The sequence below is a fragment of the Panthera uncia genome, assembly GCF_023721935.1.
Source record: "Panthera uncia isolate 11264 chromosome B2 unlocalized genomic scaffold, Puncia_PCG_1.0 HiC_scaffold_25, whole genome shotgun sequence".
In the NCBI taxonomy this organism is placed as follows: Eukaryota; Metazoa; Chordata; class Mammalia; order Carnivora; family Felidae; genus Panthera; species Panthera uncia.
Window position 1 is genome coordinate 10,686,049 of NW_026057581.1, and position 15,401 is coordinate 10,701,449.

General features: G+C 43.0%; 1 protein-coding gene across 4 annotated transcripts in view; it reads left to right on the forward strand.

Moving 5' to 3' along the window:
- The window catches only part of KIF13A (kinesin family member 13A), a 216,787-nt gene that overhangs the window by 68,098 nt on the left and 133,288 nt on the right, over window positions 1–15,401 (forward strand). For all 4 annotated transcript variants that reach the window (XM_049654981.1, XM_049654984.1, XM_049654982.1 and 1 more), the window contains exon 3: window positions 15,216–15,228. In XM_049654981.1, the coding sequence (XP_049510938.1) occupies window positions 15,216–15,228 (13 nt within the window). The remainder of the gene's footprint in view (window positions 1–15,215; window positions 15,229–15,401) is intronic.

Sequence of the window (15,401 nt, forward strand, 5' to 3'; positions counted from 1 at the left end):
TATGTATGTGTTTGTTTCTTCAGTAAACGTTAGTCGTTTCCTGCATATCAAGCGCTGTGCAGACCAGACAGGAAAGAACCAGGAGAATGTGACCCAGCCTGGGGGCCTGGGGGCACTCCGAATGGGCAGGAGATGGGTGTCTCTGACCAGACCAGAAGCTCACCATGTGGCAGGCACGGGGGAGATGGTAGTAAGACCTGTGGACAGCCCCACTGTAGTGGACGAGATGGGCAATAGTCCATGACACTGACAGTGTGACAGGTGCCTGAGGAGAATGGATAGTGCAAGTAGCAGGAGACTTGGAGACAGGATGTCAGGGACAACCTCTCTGGGGAGGTTACTTTAAAAAAATTTTTTTTAATGTTTCTTTATTTTGAGAGGGAGAGAGACTCCCAGGCAGCCTCCATACTGTCCGTGCAGAGCCCAATGTGGGGCTCAAACCCAGGAACCGTGAGATCATGACCTGAGCCAAAATCAAGAGTCGGACACTCAACCCACTGAGCCACCCAGGTGTCACTGAGGAGGTGACGTTTGTGCCGTGTGTGAGAATGAACATTCCTTGCACGGAGAGCGGCTCATGTGATGGCTCTGAGGCAGGAGTTTTTTGAGTTCTTGCTGGGCAGGAAGAGGGAAGAGGAAGCTGCATGAGGTGAACAGAGGCCATGTCCTACAGATGACATAAAGGAATTTGGTATTTCTTCCAAGTACAATAGGGAGTCATCATAGGATGTTCAACCAGGAGAAGGGTAGGAAATTTATTTTCTTTCTTTCTTTTTTTGATTATCTACCTATCTATCTATCATCTATCTATTTTTGAGAGAGATAGAGCATGAGCAGGGGAGGAGCAGAAAGCGAGAGAGAGAGTCCCAAGCAGGCTCCACACTGTCAGCACGGAGCCTGATGCAGGGCTCACAAACTGTGAGATCATCACCTGAGTCAAAGTCAGGAGTCAGACGCTTAACCAACTGAGCCACCCAGGCACCCCGGGAAATTTATTTCCTAAAGATCATCCTAGTTGCAAGGTTGGATGTGGGGTTAAAGGAATAAACCAAAAAAGATCTAGAGCTGGGTCTTAATCCTAAGTCCACCACTTACTTAGTCTTGTGACACAGTTTACTCATCTGGAAACGGGACTTGCATCGTGATGAGGATTGAGTGAATAAAACACAGCGTTGAGAACCATGTGCGATGGACAGATGCTCAGTAGCATTAGTTCCCCCCTCACTGTCCCTTCTCCCCATAAACACTTTACTTTACACAAGTAAAGTGTTCTGGAACCAGTCTCTGGTGGCCTTGGGGACAGCGTCAGCAAGCCCACTGGCAGCTTCATGAAATGATGGGTACAGTGTCCAGCTGTAGAAAATTTTGTTTTTCTATTTGAGATTGGTGTGGCCCATTCAAAGCCTGGATTAGTAACTGAGATTATGAGTTTAGTCTGTAACAGATGAACACATTTCCTTCCTTTTCTTCCTGCCTTTTTAAAGGACAGAACTCAGTTGCTAATTCAGTACTATTGTTGCTCTTTTAGTCCTAATTCTCAGCATTATATTAGGAGAATCTGCTAACCTTCATGCCTCTTGTCCATATCTTGGAATCTCATTTAGACTAAAGACATTTCCTTCCCCTATCAATTGACTCGGACTTCCCTGTTGTTTTGAATCTCTAAGTATCTTCCACAAATGATCAGAGTCCTTTATACTTTTGAGGAGAGCATTTAATTCTCAATAATTCCACCATAATGGTGTTCATTAGGTCCATGATGCGAGTTTGCCTAATGGGTACAAGATCTGCTTGTTTTCAACTACGTAACTAGTACATGCAAAGAAAATGCTGTTAAGTAGTATGGGGATAATAAAAATGATTCAGATGTGGCAGATGTCCTCAAGGACTTTGTAGCATGATTACGATCGTATTTTAGCAATCGGAAACCGAGAGTCAGTCTCAGGCTTGCCTGGAGCCACTTCTGCTCTGGGATGGTGGCATGCATTATGGGGACCTTACACGTGCAGGGTAGTTAGGCGTGTGTTTGTTTTGGCTTAGCTAAAAAATTTGTTTTTAATATAAAAAAAATTTAAGAGCTATTTTAGGTTCATAGCAAAATTAAGAGGAAGGTAGAGATTTTCTATCTACCCCCTGCCTCCCCTCATGTAAGCCTCCCCTGTTATTAACATCCTGCACCGGAGTCATACATTTGTTATAATTGGTGAATCTACACTGACACATCGTAATCACCCAACGTCTGTAGTTAATACGAGGTAAGGTTCACTATTGGTGTTACGTTCTCTGGATTTGGACTAATGTGTAATGACGTATATCCATCGTTGTATCATACAGAATATTGTCGCTGCCCTGGAAATCCTGTTCATCCCCTATTCATCCCCTATTCATCCCCTCTCCCCTGACCCCAGTAACCCGTGGCAACCACAGACCTTTTCACCGACTCCATAGCTTTGCCTTTTCCAGAATGTCACATAGTTGAAATATTTCAGTATGTAGCCTTTTCAGTTTGGCTTCCTTGCCGTAGTAATATGCCTTTAACTTTCCTCCATGTGTTTTTGGGGCTTGATAGCTCATTTCTTTGTAGTGCTGAGATTGAATATAATTAGAAATCAGTCCATGGATCCTGCCTTAAATGCTTTTAGATATATCTGGGCTTTAAAATTAAACTGCTCTTAGTTTGCTGTTCACGATGAAAGTTTTTCAGCTCACGCTTCCTAATATAAAGAATAACAGTGCCACGAATCCTCACCACTAGTGTGGCTTTTGTCACAAACATAGTTTTTTTTTTTTTTTTAATGTTTATTTATTTTTGAGACAGAGAGAGACAGAGCATGAACAGGGGAGGGTCAGAGAGAGGGAGACGCAGAATCTGAAACAGGCTCCAGGCTCCGAGCTGTCAGCACAGAGCCTGACGCGGGTCTCGAACTCATGGACTGCAAGATCATGACCTGAGCCGAAGTCGGATGCTCAACCGACTGAGCCACCCAGGCGCCCCTGCAAACACAGTTTTTGCCAGAGGCTCATATGCAACATCCATGTCTGTGTTGTAGCTAGGGGTGAGGGATGCCATCCTGCCAGGAAGCATGCCTCCCCAAATCTCTTTTGTATCAGAGAAGGGAGTTACTGGAATTGTAATCTTCCTGTCTTCGTGCCTCAACTCAGTGTGACTTTGAAATGCAGTGATCCCGCACAGCTGTCTTACAGTGTTTGTGGGCTGCTGAGTCAGGTGTGCCTCCGTCCCACAGCCCTCAAGGTGGTGGGTCCTTCAGGCTCCCAGAGTTTCACCAGCATCTGTTGTCAGCAACGGCAGCTGTTGTTCTGGCAGCTGGAAAGAAGATTGTAGGTAAAATAAATGGCCGAAGGTGGGAGATTTGTGAATCACCTGTGTAAATAATCCTGCTCTCCTTAAGAGCTTCGTGTATACTCATTCATTTCGCCCTCACATTCAAGGTCACATCCGTGGAAAGTGGTGGAGACAAAGAAGGGGACCTCCTGCTTCCTCCCTCCTGGCTGTTCACCACCACACTGGACTGGACTCATAACAGGCTGTTGTCTGTCCCACTAGGGTTATTCAGCTAATATCCTTGCTTTTGTGAAGCTGTTGCACATAGCATGAGGTGTGGTTCTGACTCCCTAATGTAGAAAATTTAAATGATCATCAACATGCTGTCGTAAGTGTGTGCTATTGAGGTACATACAGCCTCACATACGTGGAGACTTAATCTTGGAGAAAGGAGTAAACCAGATAAACGTATGTTTCTTCCACACAGCATATTGATTGGGGCCAAGTCTAGTAGTAGATAGACTGAGAATTAGCCTGAGCATGGCCTCACAGAGCTTAATTCTTGATTTTAAGTCAAGGATCCGTGCTCTGTGCTGCATTTTTCCCAAAGCCTCACCGCATGATACTTTTGAGGACACAGCAAGAAAATTGCAGAAGAGCCATGTTTCCTCTGCTCAGTTTTGTTTTGGTTAAGCGAGTATGAGTTCCTGCAGGTTCCTCCCGCTGGGAATTGCAGCTATGACAATGAGGGACAGGAGCTCCCTGAAGTGGCCTGGAGAATGCTCCACAGAGACCGCCAGGCCCGTGGCTTTCCCGGAGGCCATGGCCCACACCTGTGGTTGGCCACATTTTGTTAGTCAGGAGGTACAACTCAGGTGTGACTTCCCTTGACAATATTAGAAGAAAAAAAAAAAGGCAAGGAAGCTGTTATTGATGATCATGAGTCCATGAATTATGTCATGTAACTTGTACAACTTTCATTGGTTTATGCGCCCATTTTAATTTTAGGGATGTACATACGGGTATCGTTAGGTTGGATTAATAGGTACTGTGGATATCCTTGTGATTTAACCTCAAGTTTTGCATTTTAATCTTTTAAACAAATTGTTTATTTTTGAGAGAGAGAGAAAGTGAGAACAAGGGAGAGTGAGTGGAAGAGAGAGGGAGAGAGAGAGAGGGAGAGAGAGAGAGAGAGAGAATCCCAAGCAGGCTCCGCACTGTCAGTGCAGAGCCCAATGCAGGGCTCAGTCTCACGAACTGTGAGATCATGACCTGAGTTGAAATCAAGAGTCAGATGCTTAACTGATTGAGCCACCCAGGTGCCCCTGTGATCTTTTTTTTTTTTTATTAGCCAGCTGATTATGTAGAAATGAAACTTTCCTTTGAAACTCTACTTGGCTTCTGGGTGACATTAAAAAAAAAAAAACAAAAAAAAACACAAAAAACCTCCCAAAGGATCATTTCTTTTTCTTTTTCAATCCCAATCCATCAGGGACACATACTTTTGTAAATGTCAGAGAGGGACGGCATTGTGGCATGTTATCTCTAAAGGAGGGTAAGAGTGGCCGGTACTTTGGAAGAGATGTTTCACTTCTTCAGAATTGGTAGCAAACAGTTCACGGACTGCCCTCAGCCTCACACTGTACTATGAGGAGCACGGGGCTGGGAGATATTTCCAGATTTGTGCAGGTAGTAACCATTTGTGTTTTGCTACTCTGTTCTCAGTACTTCTGGCCACCACATGTGCATGGGTTTTCTCACACCACCCAGTTCTCCAGTTCTCTGTGGGCCCCAGCTGGGTGTCCTACAATTCAGTTCAATTCTGACACTTGTCCACCTAGAGTCATTGTCAGACCCCACAGGTTAGGGACCCAGTCCCACAGGACTTACCTCCTCCTCCATCCCTGCTTCTGACTGACTGAGGTTCCCACCCTCCTCAGCTTTGGTAATTTGCTACAGCAGCTCTTAGAACTTGGGAAGACTATTCCCTAGGTTATCAGTTTATTGTTATTATTCTGATACAACTCAAACAGCCAGATGGGAGAGATGTGCAAGGCAGGGTACGTGGGAAGGGCACACAGCCTTCCTTGTCTGGTCTGGGTGCGCCACCCTCCCAGCACCTCCTGGTCAGCAACCTGGACGCTCTCCAAACCCCACCTGTTAAGATTTTTATGAAGGTTTGTTATGATTGATAAAACAGGATTGATCAAATCACTGGCCATTGGTGACTGGCTCAACCCCTAGCCCTCTCCCCTCCTCTGAAGTTGGGGTTTTTAGATTTTAGACTCACCCTGAATAACATTAATTTTGTTTATTTAAAAAGTATTTTTAGCCGACAACATTTGTATTGGAAGCATATTTACAGTTACTAGTGTTCTAGCAGAGAAGAAACCTGGTATTGGGAGAGGTTGGGAACCCACTGGTTGGTTGGTTGAATCCTTTAACTAGACTCCATTGGATACAAATTATGTGTAAGCCATTTGATGCACACTAGGGGCTTCAGTCAGTTCTAATGATAACGGGTGCCCGTTGTTTGCCTTCCTGCTTAGTGAGTGGAAATGGTATTGGCCTATATTGTTAAAACTCGTGTTTGCTGGGTGGCAAGCATATGGTACACAACTGTGCAGAAAGAAAATAATGATGTAAGAAATTAGAATTTTGGGGGCACCTGGGTGGCTCAGTTGGCCAAATGTCTGACTCTTGATTTCAGCTCAGGTCATGATCTCACAGTTCATGGGTTTGAGCCCTGCGTCGGCGTTTGTGCTGACAGTGCAGAGCCTGGTTGGGATTCTCTGTTTCCCTTTCTCTCTCTGCCCCTTCCCTGTGCATTCTTCCTCTCTCTCTTAAAAATAAACATTAAAAAAATGATAAAATAGGGGCGCCTGGGTGGCTCAGTGGATTAAGCGTCCAACTTCGGCTCGGGTCATGATCTCACGGTTCGTGAGTTTGAGCGCTGCGTCGGGCTCTGTGCTGACAGCTCAGAGCCTGGAGCCTGCTTCGGATTCTGTGTCTCCTTGTCTCTCTGCCCCTCCCCAGCTTGCACTCTCTCTCTCTCTCTCTCAAAAATAAATAATCATTAAAAAAATTTTTGGGGGGGTGCGCCTGGGTGGCTCAGTTGGCTGAGCATCCAACTTCAGCTCAGGTCATGATCTCACAGCTCGTGAGTTTGAGCCCCGCGTCGGGCTCTGTGCTGACAGCTCAGAGCCTGGAGCCTGCTTTGGATTCTGTGTCTCCCTCTCTCTCTGCCCCTCCCTCACTTGTGCCACACCTCTGTCTCTCAAAAATAAATAAACATTAAAAAAATTAAAAAAAATTTTTTTATGATAAAATAAAGAGATTGGAATTGTGTTGTGTTTGTGTCCGCCACTCTTACAACCCTGAGACATTCTTTGGAATCCTCAGAATTTTAGAATAATGCAATTAATTTATCAAGTGCACATTAATTAGGAATCCTCCAGTGGTAATTCTAAGCTTTTGCTATTACTTTATTTCAGAAGTATTTTGCTTCTGTTATAAAGCTGATGTATCTTTATTGCAGAAAATGTTTTAACAGTGACTAACAGAATGGCAGTTGTTGTTGTTTTTAATCACCTTGTCTCTTCTTATTTCAGTGGACTTCATTGGTGAACTGTAAATATTCATCTGGCCTATAGGGTGCATCTTACATTGGTAATGCGATTCTGCTCTTTGGTTCGCGCCTGAAAATTCAAGGTGCCATCGTAGGAAAGGGAACCAAATCTGTTTGCTGCCTGGGTTCTGTTTCTCCTGCGGAGGGAGCCCTGCTTTTTTTACTGCCAGCTTTTCCAGTCCTTAAGTAGTGCTTCTAGGTCCTTTCGTGAGTGTTGTGGTGAATAACCTCAACATAATAGACGGAGAAAATAAATGGCACGTTGTAAAATATGAGCTCATTTTTTAATGAAGAGTCTCTTAAAACCTCGCCTCATTATTCCTGTGGCTACTTTGCCAGCCGTCAGGGGTTTTCTTCACCCTGTCGTTCAGGGCACCAGTGCTTGGACAGACGTCAGGTGTGATCAGCTCGATGAGGTGTGCCCCAGTGTTTGTACTTACGCACCTGCTCTTGACTCTTTTCTAGGAAAATTAATACAGCTTAGTGCTTGTGAAGGTGTCCAACTCTATACATGTTTATCTAATTATCTCTAAGGGGAGTTTTTTCTATTCTTTCTCTTCCTTTATTATACATTAGGAAGGAGGATACAATCCTTAGAGGATACAATCCTGTTTTATTAGAAGTGCCCTCCTAGGCAGAAATCCGTGCAGCATGGAGAGTGTGCATCCCTGGAGGGTTCTCGATCACTGTTTACTGGAGTCAACAGAAGGGCGGGGCTCCTTGCAGAGTCCAGAGCCTCCCCTCCCCCTAATCTGGCGGCTCTGATTATACCATCCGGTGGTCCTCACTGCCGTCGACCCTCACAGTCATTCTCGTCTCCACAGCAAGCACGTCTAAGACTCAGAACCTTTTGTATTCGGTTTAATGTTTGAGCATTCTTTTTTCTCTGAAATGCACTTCTGAACATTGAAAACATTTTGAACATCTTGAACCTTCTAAAAAGAACATAATGACCATCCATGTATCTGTTAGTTGTGCTGTAACAGTTACCAATGTTCTGTTCTCCCTGTTTGAAGAGCGTATTTTTTAAAAATATATTTTTTTATTACTTTTAATTTAAAAAAATTTTAAACATTTATTTATTTTTGAGAGAGACGGAGTGTGAGTGGGGGAGGGTCAGAGAGAGAGGGACAGAGAGAATCCGAAGCAGGCTCCAGGCTCCGAGCTGTCAGCACAGAGCCCGATGCGGGGCTCACGAACCGTGAGATCATGACCTGAGCTGAAGTCGGACGCTTAACTGACTGAGCCACCCAAGTGCCCCAAGAGCATATTTTTAAGTTCATAAATATTCTCTACCACACACACACACACACACACACACACACACACACACGCACACACACGCACACATACACAAAGTGCTGTCATTCTTCAGCTCTCAGGAACTTTTCCCCAGAGGAAACTGAGTTTTGAGCTATGTGGACATTTTGCATGTATCATCCAGGAGAGCTGTTTGTTGTACCAGCAGCACTGACATCTAACATTTATTGAGCCGTGACCATGCGCCCATTGTGTGTAATGTTAGCCTTGCCATCACCTGTCATCCTTCATTGGTCCTGAAGGAGTGCTTCCCCATTTTACAGACACAGAAACTGAGGCTCAGAGGGCTTGAATAAACTTGCCCAAGGTCAACGTAGCCAAATGCTGGCAGAGCTAGAGTTGTCTGGCTCAAAATCGTGACCCTTTACCATGACCCTATTTTACTTCTTATAGAAATTGCAAAGCGGGTGCCTGGGTGGCTCAGTTGGTTGAATGCCGGACTTTGTCTCAGGTCATGATCTCGCAGTTCGTGAGTTTGAGCCCCACATCGGGCTCTGTGCTGACAGTGTGGAGCCTGCTTGAGATGCTCTCTCTCCCTGTCTCTCTGCCCCTCCCCTGCTTTCTCTCTCTCTCTCTCTTTCTCTTTCAAAATAAATAAATAAACTTAAAAAATTAAAGTCTGCTCTCATTGGTAACACTTCCATTGAATGAACTGATTTCCTTGCACATTCAGAAAATTTTGCTGTAGCTTCCTGTGAGCTTGATAATCAATCTGCTAACTCTTTTTTAAAGTTTTCAAACCAGACTTTGTCATGGAATTTAATGTTTTTGACATTTACATTCTCCTTGTGAAGAAGGTTTCAAAGGCTCTTCAAAATGTGTATGTAGCCCCCTTATCATTCATTCATAGAGTGCTTGTTGTGTTTTAAATACATGGATATATTAACCTGGTAACACAAGCTTATAAACCTCTTTTCAAACTGGGGTCAATAAATCTTGGTTGCAGCGGAACCTTTATACCCACCTATTTGACAAAACCCCAATCCCGTGTCATCCTGTGTCCCAGCGTCTCTGCTTCTATGGCCCAAACTGCTCAGGTTGGCAGCTGTCCTACGATCTCTGGTCTTCAAGTGGGCCGTGTGCTCTGAATCTTTGTGCACAGACAGTTCCCCCTATGGGGATGCCATGTCTTTGTCTTGTCAGGTGGGTGACTCTGTTTAGCCTTCTAAATTAGCCTCAGGGTTTTTCTCTTCTGAGAACCTGCCTCTCTTTTTCAGCCGATCTCACCCTCTTTGAATCTGTTGCTGTGCACATCACATTGTATTGTAATCCGTGTCTATAAGTTTCGTTTACTGTTCGAAAGACAACATATCTAGTTTATTTTTTAATTTTTTAAAATTTATTTTTGAGAGAGAGAGACAGAGACCGAGTGCAAGCGGGGGAGGGGCAGAGAGAGGGAGAGACAGAATCCAGAGCAGGCTCCAGGCTCTGAGCTGTCAGCACAGAGCCCGACGCGGGGCTCGAACCCATGAACCGTGAGATCATGACCTGAGCTAAAGTTGGACGCTCAACCGACTGAGTCACTCAGGCGCCCCTAATTTATTTTTGTACTTCAACAAAGTAGCACACAGTGGGTGTTCAGTAGTTGGTGACCGAATATAGCTTTGTTCCCATCTGTGCTGTGACAGTCACAGTCTGCTAGTGTCAGTTATCCGTGTATGTATCTGTCCCTCTCACAAGGTGTTCACCTTCTTGAGGCCAGAGGCCGTGTCTCATTCCCCGAAACACCCCTCAGAGAGCACCTGTACTTTGCAGCGTAGGAATTGGTGCTCAATAAACAAGGTTAACAAAGTAGTTGGACGATTTAGGTGACTTTGTGTTTTGTTCCCCATGTGACAGTGGAAGTGATCAGGGACTTCATAAAATACACATCCTTGGACTAATCTCCAGGAGTCAGATGTCATTTAGCTGTATATCTTCAGATAGAGGTTGTGGCAGTTTCTGACATTCAGTCAATAAAACACACATGGAAGAGAATTTCCTGTTCAGAAGCAAGAGGCGGATCCGTCTTGTCTGCCAAAGCGCTGACTAGTGCTAGGGCCCCTGCACACTAGGGCCTTTGGCCATCTCACTTCTGAGGCGCTAACTATACTTGATAGGGAAAAGTGATGGACAGAAGACTCCTTCTCCCATAAATCTTCCAACATGAGGTATGAGGAAAGAACAACAGCTATCTAGGGTTATTGTAATAGACTCTTACATTGCTTTCTTCGTTTCACTTGTTTGTTGAACTTTCCAGGTCTGGGCTACCTGTTAAATTAAGTACCCTCTCCTTATTTCAAGAGCTGGCCCAGTATAGGTCTACCTTATTCTTACAGTCCTGTTTCTGTGTGTGTGTGTGTGTGTGTGTGTGTGTGTGTGTGTGTGTGTGTCTGTGTGTGTGTCCTCTAGTCTTGTCAAACTGCCTTTCTGAACTTAATTGACCTCTGCAACTTTTGAGGGTTTGACCCTTGTTAACATGGGATTTGAACTTCTCTATATGAAATGCTGGTGCAGAGAAATAGCTATTTTTAAATAAGTCATTGAAAAGAGTCTACATTTTCTAATAATCTCTGAAGTCCTCACTACTATTAAATGCAAGCAGCCTTTGCCCCCACATTTTGGGACTGTGGCGGTAATCGAAGAAAATCTTCACATCTGGATTATGTCTAACTCGCTAATGTAAAAAAATAGTTCTGAGTTCTTACAGTGCCTTCCATTCTGCATGAATATGTAGGATCAAGGGCCGAGGTCATGAAAATAGCATGTGGCATGATCTCTACTTTCAGGGAGATTCAAATATAGACAAAATTACTGAAGGGCTTTATGTATGCTGGTAAGTGCTGAGCTGTTTTTTTTGACCATAGAGATCCTTGGGGCATAATATCAGAGGTGGGAAAGGCCAAGGTGGTCTCCTCACACAACGTTTGAGGATTTGACACAGTTGAATTGAGCTTTGAGCTGTGTCTTGGAGAGTGGGGAAATCTAATCAGGCAGACTGGGGAGACAGAAGTGGGATAAAGACATGGAAATGACAGGACTTGTCAGATACCTGGTGTGGGTGACCTTGAAGAGATTCACTGCCCTGCTTATCCTGAGAGAAAAGCAGCTCTGGTGTTCTGTAAAATAGAGCTACTATCCATGTAGAACTGTACCTCCTTCGTTTCTTTTTTTTCTCTTTCTTTCTTTTTTGGAAAATGGGGAGAAGTCCATTTATTTATTTATTTATTTATTTATTTTTTCTTCAATATGTGAAATTTATTGTCAAATTGGTTTCCATACAACACCCAGTGCTCATCCCAAAAGGTGCCCTCCTCAGTACCCATCAAGTCCATTTATTTTAACATGTAATAAATGTTAGGGAAAAATTTGATATGATTCACTAATTGAAAATAGTACATTTGATTTAGAAAACCCTTTCTTCTTCATAGACCATACAAAATTATGAAATGGCTCAAATAATTCCCACCAGGGTTTCATTACTGTGAAACAGTTCCTGCGTAGGAAGGGATTGGAAACATTCTAGTCCAACCCCCTCATTCTATTTTATTTCACTCTTTAAGTTTTGCATACGATCCTTAGGTAACCTGGCACACAGAGGCAGTCAACATAATGGCCAGCATTTATTGGGGGTATATTAAGTGCCAGCCCGGCGTGCACCTCCTTATTTTCTCTCCAAATCCTGGGATCTAGAAACACAACCTTACTGGCTTCCAAAATGTCAAATTGTGTTCAGTTTATTTCTTTGGAATACACACACAAAAAGTCTCATGATAACTTACAGAGGATCACGACTAAAAACAAGGACTTTTTATTATTTTTTTTATTATTATTTTTTTAACGTTTATTTTTGAGACAGAGAGAGACAGAGCATGAACGGGGGAGGGTCAGAGAGAGGGAGACACAGAATCTGAAACAGGCTCCGGGCTCTGAGCTGTCAGCACAGAGCCCGACGCGGGGCTCAAACTCACGGACCGCGAGATCATGACCTGAGCCGAAGTCGGCCACTTAACCGACTGAGCCACCCAGGTGCCCCAAAACAAGGACTTTTTAAAAATGAATGACAAGTTGGGCAGTGAGAGTGGTCAGGAACACGCATACTTTTACCTAAGTGTCAATGGAATGCTACATTTTCTGATGAGTCAGCAACCAAGCCTGTGTCTGTAGGTCAGTGAGGTCTGTTTGAAGAGGTGCTCTTGTAGTTGATTGAATGTTTGCTTGGCTGAGGATGTTGCCTCTTTCTGAGCCATGCTGGTATCCGCGATAAGCTGGATGTTCCTGAGAGTTAGATGAAACTGTTGATAAGACCTTATGGATACAATCAACAAAGACCTAATTTAAAAAAGATAATGTTGATTATGTTTCTGATAGACGGCTTATGTTATTCATCCTTTCTCATACATTTGTGCGAAAACTTGTATCTTTACGTTGTAATATCCTATTGGTTTTTTCCAAAGGATAACATACTATATTTGGTTGCAGTACAAGTATTACTCATAATGGAAAAATTTTTCTTCACGACTACCAGAGAATGTCATGTGGCCTCTGGGGATTGGGGTAGTAAATGTTGGCTCTGAATTAGGATCACTTAGTTGCTCATCTCTTAATTCACATCTCAAGAAAGGTTTACTGATTAACGAAGTACACTTTCGGTACACTAAGTGACTTACTTTTCCTTCTTTGGTAAGGATCTTTATTCTAAATTAAACGATGAGTAAATTTGGGTAGCAGCAGGTCCGTGTAGTGACCTCCCTTTTTCCCATGCTCCCCAGTCTCCATTTATTCTTAAGTGATCCCAAAGAACAGAGAAAGGTGGCAGAATCATGTTGTCATTCCTATATGATGTGCTGTCTTTCTAAGGGAAAGGGATATATATTTTTTTAAATACTTATAATGCTGAAACAGGATTGGTTTCCGAATAAGAATAAGGCAAACCATATTGGCATGTCCATGAAGATAGGATAGCTTTATTGTTAGACAGCTCAGGGGGTGAATATACTACTGACTACGAAACAGCACTGGTACTTTGCTGCTGGTGATGATTGTCATACAGTTGTAGCATGAAAGAAGCACACAAAAACTCTGGAGAGATCCCTGGGATTCCTGTTAGCACATTCGACCTCCATTAGATTGCTTGGCTCATCACAGCCTTCACATAAAATGTTTATTTTATTAACTTGGTCCATGCTGTTTCATATGATTGCCTTATTATAACCCAAGTGACTCGTCTGTCCTTTGTTAAGTAAAGCAGTGATTTAAATGGCTTTTAGGGATGCCTGGGTGTCTCAGTTGGTTGAGCATCTGACTTCAGCTGAGGTCATGATCTCACAGTCCGTGAGTTCGAGCCCTGCATCAGGCTCTGTGAAACAGAGCCTGGAGCCTGCTTCGGATTCTGTGTCTGCCTCTCTCTCTGCCCCTCCCCTGCTCATGCTCTGTCTCTCTCTGTCTCAAAAATAAATAAAAACATTAGAAAAAAATTTTAGTGGCTTTTAAAAAGTAAGGCAAGCAAAATTAGAGAAGGTTTAGTCAAAAGTACTGTGCATACTGTTTTCATTATTGTTCTACCTGCTCAGAACAGATGCCTTCCAGAACAGTGTTCCACTTAAGGAAATTTTCTTGGCAGAAACCTTTAAGTTTATGCACAAAGCAAAGATCCATGGCTTTCTTAGATTAAAAGCACTCGTGCATTTTTAGTATAACATCCATAAATGTTTATCCTGCTTGAAAGGGTAGATAGAATGTTGACACTTACTTGATGGCAGCCAGAAATACCAGTTTTTCTAGATAGGGTCCCCTCTAAAACCTGACGATAAAAAATCACATTCCCATCGTGCCTGTCTGAAGTAATGACGTGAAGGATGCTTTCAGCTCGGTCATACAATTTCAAGAAGATGATAAAGCTTCATCTTTATGGAATGTCATGGTTTTCTTTCCCTCTATTTAAAACTTCGGATTGTCCACCTGATTTTGGAATGCATGGACATTCTTTCCTTGCCGCTGAGCTCCGGGTTTTATTTGGGGCCCTCAGAGCTCTGTGAGGAGTGCTGCGCCCAATGCTGGAGAAAGGTCACCGTGCTATTTTTGCCTGTACCTTTTGATTTCCATGCCCTGTGCCCTGGAAAATCCATTTTCTTATCCTTCAGGTCTTATTCCTTGTGAAGAAGGAATAAAGCCACGGGGAAAACTCCCCCATTTCTACTTAACGATAATTTTACAGTTTATGTATTGATGATACTGGAGGCTGATTAAAAACACCCACATCAGGAAGGCTAAGAACTAACTGTCAGAGGCTCACATTTTATAAAAATCATAGTTCAGCTTTTTAATTTCATATACATGGAAAATGTTTACAAGGCAAGTCAGCCCACTGGTTTGTTACTTTGAAAACGGTTTGCTTTTCGGAATTTTCTCCAGGTGGCAATTCCAGTCATTTGGGGGGATATTAACATGTAAAAATGTGCTTGTGTGGCTGGTTATGGGAGGAGGCTAGCTCTTCAGTTTCTCTTCAGTGATGAAATACATGAAAATTGTTGAGAACTGTGGCTTTAAATGGGGAAAAAAATCCCATGTAAGTTAGAATATTTATCAAAGGAAATATACATATATTGTAACACCAATTTAAGAAAATTTAAATGTGGAAATTAATTTAAAAGTGTTTGACCAGGTACAATATGATTGTACATGCTTTCTTTATCTGGATGCTTTTCTGTTGGCATTTTTTAGAATCATTAAGAATACCTCTGAGTGACTGAATCCATTCTCTGTAAACCAGGAAAGAAACCCATTGTGCCTGTAATATATTTTTGAGCAAATATAATAGTTTATCACTTCAGGCAGCAAAGTGAATTTGGCTTCTCATCTTTGTAGAGTATCCTTCAGATCATGTTACCAAGATGCTGAGTTTCCGTTATGTTTTTTCTTTTTCATTGCTTCCCTCTGATGTGGCTGCTGTGTTGACAACCCTTTCTACTTCTGCTGCTGAAATTTTTTGTTTCCATCATTAAGGAAACCTCCCAAGGTAAGCACTGAGATGGAATTTGACACTCATATTAAGTGTGCGCGTATCCAGGACTTCATCCATCACAGTAACCCATGTGGAATACCTCTCCCATTGAGAAGAAAAATCAGCGTTCTCATTAAAACTTAAACCATGAAAAAACAATTAATGTCGGTAATGATATAAAATTGGAA